The sequence below is a fragment of the Xenopus tropicalis genome, chromosome 7 (genome assembly GCF_000004195.4).
Source record: "Xenopus tropicalis strain Nigerian chromosome 7, UCB_Xtro_10.0, whole genome shotgun sequence".
NCBI lineage: Eukaryota > Metazoa > Chordata > Amphibia > Anura > Pipidae > Xenopus > Xenopus tropicalis.
Window position 1 is genome coordinate 18,031,703 of NC_030683.2, and position 10,573 is coordinate 18,042,275.

At 50.7% G+C, this 10,573-nt stretch overlaps 1 protein-coding gene across 1 annotated transcript; it reads left to right on the forward strand.

Annotated features, from left to right (window-relative positions):
* Positions 1-3,254: 3,254 nt before the first annotated feature.
* nrbf2 (nuclear receptor binding factor 2) lies at positions 3,255-8,786 on the forward strand. Its single transcript, NM_001016183.3, is given in 4 exon segments — positions 3,255-3,418; positions 6,929-7,013; positions 7,392-7,432; positions 7,882-8,786. Coding segments are annotated over 4 exon segments (891 nt in total). The 5' UTR covers positions 3,255-3,388; the 3' UTR covers positions 8,617-8,786.
* Positions 8,787-10,573: the final 1,787 nt, after the last annotated feature.

The window sequence follows — 10,573 nt, forward strand, 5'->3', positions numbered from 1 at the left end:
TGTTACCCTTTGGGAGGGAAGTGTCCCCTACTGGCCCAGGAAGTCCCGGTTACTGTTACCCTTTGGGAGGGAAGTGTCCCCTACTGGGCCGGGAAGTCCCGGTTACTGTTACCCTTTGGGAGGGAAGTGCCCCCTACTGGCCCGGGAAGTCCCGGTTACTGTTACCCTTTGGGAGGGAAGTGCCCCCTACTGGCCCAGGACGTCCCGGTTACTGTTACCCTTTGGGAGGGAAGTGTCCCCTACTGGCCCGGGAAGTCCCGGTTACTGTTACTCTTTGGGAGGGAAGTGTCCCCTACTGGGCCAGGAAGTCCCGGTTACTGTTACCCTTTGGGAGGGAAGTGTCCCCTACTGGGCCGGGAAGTCCCGGTTACTGTTACCCTTTGGGAGGGAAGTGTCCCCTACTGGCCCAGGAAGTCCCGGTTACTGTTACCCTTTGGGAGGGAAGTGTCCCCTACTGGGCCGGGAAGTCCCGGTTACTGTTACCCTTTGGGAGGGAAGTGTCCCCTACTGGCCCAGGAAGTCCCGGTTACTGTTACCCTTTGGGAGGGAAGTGTCCCCTACTGGCCCAGGAAGTCCCGGTTACTGTTACCCTTTGGGAGGGAAGTGTCCCCTACTGGGCCAGGAAGTCCCGGTTACTGTTACCCTTTGGGAGGGAAGTGTCCCCTACTGGGCCGGGAAGTCCCGGTTACTGTTACCCTTTGGGAGGGAAGTGTCCCCTACTGGCCCAGGAAGTCCCGGTTACTGTTACCCTTTGGGAGGGAAGTGTCCCCTACTGGGCCGGGAAGTCCCGGTTAGTTACCCTTTGGGAGGGAAGTGCCCCCTACTGGCCCGGGAAGTCCCGGTTACTGTTACCCTTTGGGAGGGAAGTGCCCCCTACTGGCCCAGGACGTCCCGGTTACTGTTACCCTTTGGGAGGGAAGTGTCCCCTACTGGCCCGGGAAGTCCCGGTTACTGTTACCCTTTGGGAGGGAAGTGTCCCCTACTGGGCCGGGAAGTCCCGGTTACTGTTACCCTTTGGGAGGGAAGTGTCCCCTACTGGGCCGGGAAGTCCCGGTTACTGTTACCCTTTGGGAGGGAAGTGTCCCCTACTGGGCCGGGAAGTCCCGGTTACTGTTACCCTTTGGGAGGGAAGTGTCCCCTACTGGCCCAGGAAGTCCCGGTTACTGTTACCCTTTGGGAGGGAAGTGCCCCCTACTGGCCCAGGACGTCCCGGTTACTGTTACCCTTTGGGAGGGAAGTGTCCCCTACTGGCCCGGGAAGTCCCGGTTACTGTTACCCTTTGGGAGGGAAGTGTCCCCTACTGGGCCAGGAAGTCCCGGTTACTGTTACCCTTTGGGAGGGAAGTGTCCCCTACTGGGCCGGGAAGTCCCGGTTACTGTTACCCTTTGGGAGGGAAGTGTCCCCTACTGGCCCAGGAAGTCCCGGTTACTGTTACCCTTTGGGAGGGAAGTGTCCCCTACTGGCCCAGGAAGTCCCGGTTACTGTTACCCTTCGGGAGGGAAGTGTCCCCTACTGGCCCAGGAAGTCCCGGTTACTGTTACCCTTTGGGAGGGAAGTGTCCCCTACTGGCCCAGGAAGTCCCGGTTACTGTTACCCTTTGGGAGGGAAGTGTCTCCTACTGGCCCAGGAAGTCCCGGTTACTGTTACCCTTCGGGAGGGAAGTGCCCCCTACTGGCCCAGGAAGTCCCGGTTACTGTTACCCTTTGGGAGGGAAGTGTCCCCTACTGGCCCAGGAAGTCCCGGTTACTGTTACCCTTCGGGAGGGAAGTGTCCCCTACTGGCCCAGGAAGTCCCGGTTACTGTTACCCTTTGGTACTTTTCTCCATAATGGTGAAGACACACAGAGCTACTAGTAGCAGCTACTTGTTGTGGCTACTAAAATAGACAATGCTGATCATTTACTGATAATTGTCTCTATGTGTATTTTAGCAGAGGCAACTCTCAGTATTGTCTATGGCAGGGGATTTTCTGGAGTTTAGCAGCCATGAAAAAGTAGCTGCTATAAGTAGCTCAGTGTGTCTTCACCCTAACGGACACATTAGTGAATGAGAGGGAACAGGAACCCCATGAACAAAGTATTAGACTGTTACAGTTATAAGTACATCTCAGGGGTGTAAGGGCTGATAAGCTAGAGGCCGCTCTCCCTAGCAATACTCTGCCTAAAGCGAAGGGACACCCAGCTGGGCTGGGACCTACTCCCTGAGATCCTTCTACTCCAAGGGATCTGGGTTCCAGGCCACTGGCCGGTATCTCTCTACTGGTCAACTTAACCTTTACCAGATCACTTTACCTGACTGGTACCTGTGCCTACATATCTACTTAATCTATATATATTGATAATGGGTGGGTGCTAAACAAAATAAACTTCACTAACACTATATAAACTATTTAAATGTTGTTTCCTTCAGTCTTGGAAGTCACAGTCACAGCAAGCAGGTAGGCGCCATTTTAGGGCACTGTTATTAAGGCAAATATTGTATAACCCTAAAACCTTGTGTATTCGCCATCTAGGAGGTGCTGCATTGAAAGTGAAAGTATTGGTAATTAAAAATCTGAGATGTCAGTCATATATTGCCTGCTCAATATCAGGCATAGAGGCGGGGCAGGCAATATATGATTGACAGCTCAGTTTAATAAAAAAAATGTCTTTATGTTCCATTTGCAAAGGACTTCTATTATACATATTTATGTGTAGGTCCCCTTTAAACAAGAGAGCAAGTAGCAAGCAGTGGTTAAATCCACAGGCATCCCTCCATGCAGTTGGTCAGTGCTAAATAAAAAGAGAGCTGCTTCCAGGGAGACTGCACTTTAACTGAATCCCGGGTGTTTCTGTCACACAGTGCAGGGCAGAGTGCGGAAGTTATGGGGAGCCCCTTTATCCCAGGCCAATAGGAGGCGAGGAATTTCAGACCCCTATTTGTACTTCATCCTCCAACCAAACTCGGTCAGACTAAACCAATGCCCCCCCCCCTACAGAAAGCATTAACGTTCCCCCTGTTATAAGGCACGTCTGCGCCCATAAGCCTCCAACCAGCCACAGCACCGGCCTATAGCGTTTCCTAGGTGCCCCTAGTACCGCCCACCAGCCCTTAACTCCGCCCCTCCGCGCCAACCACGTCCCTCCATCTTGTCTTGCCCCGCCTCTGCTGTTATACGTCATCATCACGCCGCTGACAGGCCGAGGCGGAGAGAGTGACGTAAGAGTGGGCGGGGTGAGAGGGCGGAAGTTGTTGTGTTGCTGCAGGAGGCTGTTTGTCTGTGCTGCTGACACAGCCGGGATCACGGAGCCAGAGATTTTCTTGTTCTCTTCTCCCCAGCGCAGCCCGATGAGCGGCCCCGGATACAGGCTCCTTCCAGTATAGCAGCCCCGCAGGCCCAGCCGGACTCTATGGAAGTGATGGAAAGTCCCCTAAACCTGGTGAGTGCCCTGTGTGCCACCTGTGCCAGACTATTAACCCTTAGATGCACCGCCCACAGGAACTGCCCAAGGCCCTGCCGGGTAGTTACTCTCAGAGCCCAGGGATAAACCAACTGCTGCTGTTGTGGAACTGTAACTACCTCCATTTGTCATCAGCCTGTCAGCCAATTGCAGTGCAGTTTGTTATATTGATGTGGCCCCCAGGGCCTGCACTCTTTCCTCACCAAGCCTGCGAGGGACAGGGGTATTGTGCTGGATAATAGATTATTATTATATTTATTTAGTACCAACGTATCCCGCAGCGCTGTACATACAGAAGCATTATTATTATTATTAACATTTATTTATAAAGCGCCAACATATCCCGCAGCGCTGTACATACAGAAGCATTATTATTATTACATTTATTTATAAAGCGCCAACATATTCCGCAGCGCTGTACAATAAGTGGGTTCCATACATTGGACATACAGAGTAACATATAAAGCAATCAATAACCGATACAAGAGGTGAAGAGAGCCCTGCCCAAAAGAGCTTACAATCTACAAGGAGAAAGGGTTGAGACACAAGGTGTGGGAGTGGGCATGGCCATTGGGAGAGGTGAGGATAACCTTATCCTGATTGGCTATGGGAAGGGGCCCCCATTCTATTGCTTTGTCCCACAGATATACTGGCACAACCCCAAGCCTTGCTGGGGCCACATTGCCTTGCACTGATAGGATATATCCCTGAGATGTTGCCCCGCAGCACTGAGCAGCCAATGGGTCCCTCTCCATTAAACACACTGCCCGACCAATGGGTAAATCAAACCTGCCCAACCGAGATGTGGGCAATTTTAAGCGGGGTAGGGCCATCGGGGTGCACATACACGGGCAGGGAAACAGCACAATTGGTCTGAGGGACCCCAATCAGCAGCTGATATCTTCCTGTGTGTGGGGGCCCTTAGGTGCCTGGAAGGAACCAATAAGCACAGGAGGGAGGGTTGCCGTGTAGGTACCTGGTAATATCAGTATTGTGTTGGTGTTTATATATCTGGGGTGTGGCGGCTGTGTGTGCCAATATGCATTACCCGGGGGGGGGGGGGGTAAGAGTGCTGGCAGTGTAACACATCTGTGACTTGCTATAGCAGAAAAAGAGAGCACCATGAAGGTGATCTCAAAAGACTCCAGTTAGGTGCACCTAACAGACCAAAATATAAAATCAATTGATTTTCCTGTTATAATGGGGAGGGAATGGTGCACCTAACTGGAGTCTTTTGAGATCACCTTCATGGTGCTCTCTTTTTCTGTGTATATTTTGGTCTGTTACTCCTGATGCACATTCTCCTTCCATCCTCACCTGATTTGAGATCCCTTTATGGGGGAATATAATTAGACTTGAGATATATCCAAGTGGAAGGTGCAACCGTACTCTCTTTATTACTTCCTATAGCAGGGAGGGGTAAATAACACATTATCCAATACAGGGGTAACAGGGGGTACTGAGAGTTGTAGTTGGTCACTCCCATAACCACGTGGGGATGCAGTTGGTTGCGGCAGTAGAAGAGTCGCTTTGCAGCAAAACTAATGATTAACCCCTCGCCCTTTTACTGGAAATCACACCGGGCTTTGCTTTCAGCTGCTGATCTACGGGAATCTTAATAACTAATGCACGGCTTTGGCCCAATAGGGAATCGGGTCTCGTCACATGATACAGCCCTATAAATAACCAATCAATAATCTGCATTCTTTTCCTACTTTCCCTACGCAGAATGGAACCTGGCGATGGGTTGGCCCCTGGCACTGCTCATACTGTCAGATCCCTGGGTGAGATCTTGGGTGTCATAGTATCACTCCCTAACTGCCCAGTGTGGGGGTAACATAAGTGTAGGCTGTGTGTCCATATCTGATAGAGGGGTCCCAACAGTCGCTGACTGGACTGCTCTGCTTGCCCAGAGTGAGCAGAGGTGGCCCTGTAGTAGTTCCTACCTGGAGCTGGATAGGGTCAGTGTGGGCAGCCCAGTTGCTCAGTCCTGTTATGCCAAGCACTGGATTTGTGCTTAGAATACAGGTAATTGTTGCACCGCCCCCCCCCCTCACCGTTCCTGCGCGTGATGCCAAAGACCACTTTGTTGTATTTAATTGCAGCACAATCAGCTCAGGTCTTGCTAATAAGTCAGTGAATCCTCCAAGGTGGCACAGATTTGGCACAGTTCCCCCGGCACCATTGTTCTGCTAATGTCATGGCTGGGACCCTATTGGCAAGAGAACCCCAAGTCATGGTGTCGCATTTTACACCATTCCAGAACCTAAATGTCTCCTACTACATTGTTTCACTTGGTTTTAATCCCCAAAATATGTATTTGCCACATAGTTTATTATAAAGAATGGTGAGGGGACATGCAAAGGCTAAGATTCTGCTCTTAGGGACCCGAGCAGTTACATTTTCACCCAAGTTTAACCAATGGCGATTATAGCTGTAGATAGACCTGGCCAAGCCAGAATGATCCCCAGTGGTCTGATCTATTTAGCATGAAAGGGTTAATGGATTTACAAATATAACACAGCAGATCAGTGTGTCCATACATCCAGATGTGTTCTATTGGCTCTGTTCGTACATTCCCTATCAATGGGTGTCAGTACTCAGAGCTGCTCGGCAGCGGCATCCAGCACTAACACCTCTCTGAGCCCCGGTGCTAATGGCATGCTGGGAGAAAGGATTCACACCATCTTTGTGTTTAGTAGGTTTGTTTTGGGAAAGGTTGGTTATACATTGATGTAATGGCAGCAGAGTGACTGGTGTTGACACTGGGAGGCAGGACTGGGTGTTTATTTACCCACAGGAGGAGGATATAGTGCGGCACAGGTTAGTTATTATGTCTTTCCCTATGCACAAGGCACGGACGCCGGCTCCATCATGCAGAACCACCACAACAACATTCCCCCCCCCCCTGTTTGTTTGGAATGTCCTGCTGGATAGGGTTAATCGCCTATGGATCCATAAAGGCGCCGTGTCAGTAATTATTCTGGATATTTCTTTGTTTCCGTGACAAGTGACTTGGACCAGAGCCTACATTTATAATTAGTGAATCACCTAATTGAACTTTAGCATAATTAGCACAAACGTGCTGGGGCTGCTGAGCAGGATGGGGAAAACCATCAGGAAGTTCAAGGGTAACTGACGTATGGGCACTTGGGCTCCCCCTGCTTCCCATAGTGGGTAGTGCACCCATACTCGGGGAAACAAGGGGGACCTCCAAGTCCATCACTTCTTAATGGGAAAAAGTGAGGGAGGGGATGTGGGTCTCAGGTATGTCTGTATAATTATTTACTAGAAGTTCAGATAATGTTTCCTGCAGAAGCCCAACTAAATTAATGTCAATAAGGGGGGGGGGTTATATTTCTCTTTAAATAAAATATATCCACGTGGGTTTTAGCTTCAAAACAGGCTGCAGGTAGTTTAGATCTCCCCTTCTTTAACCGGATATTAGCCCAGAGACCCACAATGCAATGCGCTACTCTTATTTCCTAGGCACATCAACAAAGCAGAAAAGCAGATCGGTTTCTGGCAACAGGCAAATATGAAGAGGCCATTGCTTGCCACAAGAAAGCTGCCGGTAGGTCACAGACAATATCCTTCCTAAACGGGAACTAATCAGTGATATTATCCCAGTGCCCAGCAGCGCCCCCTGTGCTTAGTGCCGAACCAGAACTCTCAGTGAGTACATGGCTAATGCCCCAGTGCCCTGTGTTGGGCCTTAATGCCCCCCCTTCTTTCTTCTTATCTGATTAACAGTGCTCAGTATTTGTTGGGAAACTAGGTAAGAAATATTTGGGCACATGTTCTTCCTGCCCCTCTAGCTTAGTCTATTTAGTGCAAAGCAGCCATATTGGGGGACTGGTGCTGGTCTGGGGGTGCTGGAGTAATGCTCACCAGTTGCAGAAATATTGGTTGTTTTGTGCCTCATTTACCTTCTGTCTCTTCTATGTTGCAGCCTATCTCTCTGAGGCCAAGAAGCTGACACAGTCTGAGCAGGTAAGTGTTTCCAGTGACCAACTGAAACTGCTAAAATTGTTCTCTCTGGACAAGGGTGTTTTAAGTTACTGATAGATGAAGCATCTCCTGACTCCCCTCTGCTCAGTTCTGTCACACTGAGTGATCCAGGGGGAGTGGGGTCAGGAGATGCTGACTTTTGCCATTCAGTGTGTCCCTTACCGGGGCAGGGGGTGCACTTCATTCATGCTATTATCATTATAAAAGCTGCTAATGTCATGAAATCTAAACCATAATGATGCAAAAGTGCTCAGAAGAGCACGTTACATGAAGGTATGGAGGTGCATATAACTCCTCTTTCTCCATAGACTGCATTGGGATTCCATTTTACTGGAATGCCTGCATTATTACATTATTACTATTCTAGGGGTTAAACACATTATATTTAATAAAATACTCAGCATTTACAGATGTTGCCTATAATCCCACAGGCTCAGCTGTCCCTGGAGCTGCAGCGGGAAAGCCACATAAAGCACCAGCTGTTGATCCAAGAGAGATTGAAGCGAGCGAGAAGGGAAGAGAAGCTCCGAACCCAACAAAAAGCAATAGTGGCAGAGAGGGAGCTGAGTGCCCACCTCCAGGCCTCCTACCGATCTGCCGCTGATAATGCCGACAGCCAAAATACACTTGGTTCTGCGGGGCAGAAATCAGGTTCCAACCCAGGGAAATACGTGCAGGATATCCCCAGCGTGCTGGATAGAGAGCCAGATTCCTTAATGTATTTGCTGCAGCGCCGGAAGGAGCCCATGGAGACGTGCAAGGTGTCCAAAGCCCCTAAGGACGACAAGACGAAACTGGAGGAGCAAGCGACCACCATCAAAGAGTTAAACCAACTGGTGGACACGCTGCTCGCCGAGAATGAGGCGCTGAGAAAGGAGAACAAGAAGCTGCGGGCGGAAGTGGCCAGGCTGCAGAAGAATCCAGAAAAGGATCTGGACATCGACACCGATTTCGTGGAGAAGTCGGAACTGTGGAATTTGCAGCAGCCGACGGGAAGTGCCGCCAACCCCACATCCGCCTGGCAGAAGTTTGTAGCGCACAGCGGGAAGGGCACGGACATTCCTATTCCCAATCTTCCACCTCTAGACATTCCTCTGCCAGAGCTTCCCCCTCTAGAGCTCCCGGAAGATATACAGTCCCAGCTAAAAGGACTTATGGATAGCTAGAGACCGCCTGAATCAGCCACGTACAATCTCCAGGAAAGGGAAATCTATCAGGGCAGCAATACTGTAAGGACAGTCGTACTGTGCCAGGATTCCCTGTAAGAGCAAATGAACAGGAAACTGGCAGACGCGTCACTGTGAAATGGTCAATACAAGTTCTCATGCTGAACCGACCTGAAGTCTACAACTGATAATGTCTCCCCCGTATTTCTCTATCTCCTCCTTCCATACTGCCTGAAATCATTGTTGCCTACAGATTATAAGCAGTGTGTGCAGTTCCCTAACTGAGATAATGCAGAGTCTGCCCCTTGCACCTAATGGGGCAAATCCTGTCTCTAACATTCTTGTATTCAGTATGTATGCATCTTCTTATGCACGATAAAGGCCGGGGTCCTTATAGGGTGGCCAAACATGGGAGACTGCCCAGAGCCATGTAGAGATTGGGGCCCCGGGGCATTTGAAAGTTGGAACAGCATAAGGGAAGCCATGCAATGCAGCACAAAATACCTCCTTGCACAGACCCCTTACTGGCATCTAGTAGCGGTAGTAGCCTGTGGGATAGCAGGTATAATAGGGAGAGATGGTGCCTATAGTAGCAGTGGGGGGATAATAGCCTCTGGGAAGGGACTGTGGCTGTGGGATAGCAGGTATAGTAGGGAGAGATGGTGCCTATAGTAGCAGTGGGGGGATAATAGCCTCTGGGAAGGGACTGGGGCTGTGGGATAGCAGGTATAGTAGGGAGAGATGGTGCCTATAGTAGCAGTGGGGGGATAATAGCCTCTGGGAAGGGACTGGGGCTGTGGGATAGCAGGTATAGTAGGGAGAGATGGTGCCTATAGTAGCAGTGGGGGGATAATAGCCTCTGGGAAGGGACTGGGGCTGTGGGATAGCAGGTATAGTAGGGAGAGATGGTGCCTATAGTAGCAGTGGGGGGGGATAATAGCCTCTGGGAAGGGACTGGGGCTGTGGGATAGCAGGTATAGTAGGGAGAGATGGTGCCTATAGTAGCAGTGGGGGGGATAATAGCCTCTGGGAAGGGACTGGGGCTGTGGGATAGAAGGTATAGTAGGGAGAGATGGTGCCTATAGTAGCAGTGGGGGGATAATAGCCTCTGGGAAGGGACTGGGGCTGTGGGATAGCAGGTATAGTAGGGAGAGATGGTGCCTATAGTAGCAGTGGGGGGATAATAGCCTCTGGGAAGGGACTGGGGCTGTGGGATAGCAGGTATAGTAGGGAGAGATGGTGCCTATAGTAGCAGTGGGGGATAATAGCCTCTGGGAAGGGACTGGGGCTGTGGGATAGCAGGTATAGTAGGGAGAGATGGTGCCTATAGTAGCAGTGGGGGGATAATAGCCTCTGGGAAGGGACTGGGGCTGTGGGATAGCAGGTATAGTAGGGAGAGATGGTGCCTATAGTAGCAGTGGGATAATAGCCTCTGGGAAGGGACTGGGGCTGTGGGATAGCAGGTATAGTAGGGAGAGATGGTGCCTATAGTAGCAGTGGGATAATAGCCTCTGGGAAGGGACTGGGGCTGTGGGATAGCAGGTATAGTAGGGAGAGATGGTGCCTATAGTAGCAGTGGGGGGATAATAGCCTCTGGGAAGGGACTGGGGCTGTGGGATAGCAGGTATAGTAGGGAGAGATTGTGCCTATAGTAGCAGTGGGGGATAATAGCCTCTGGGAAGGGACTGGGGCTGTGGGATAGCAGGTATAATAGGGAGAGATGGTGCCTATAGTAGCAGTGGGGGGATAATAGCCTCTGGGAAGGGACTGGGGCTGTGGGATAGCAGGTATAGTAGGGAGAGATGGTGCCTATAGTAGCAGTGGGATAATAGCCTCTGGGAAGGGACTGGGGCTGTGGGATAGCAGGTATAGTAGGGAGAGATGGTGCCTATAGTAGCAGTGGGATAATAGCCTCTGGGAAGGGACTGTGGCTGTGGGATAGCAGGTATAGTAGGGA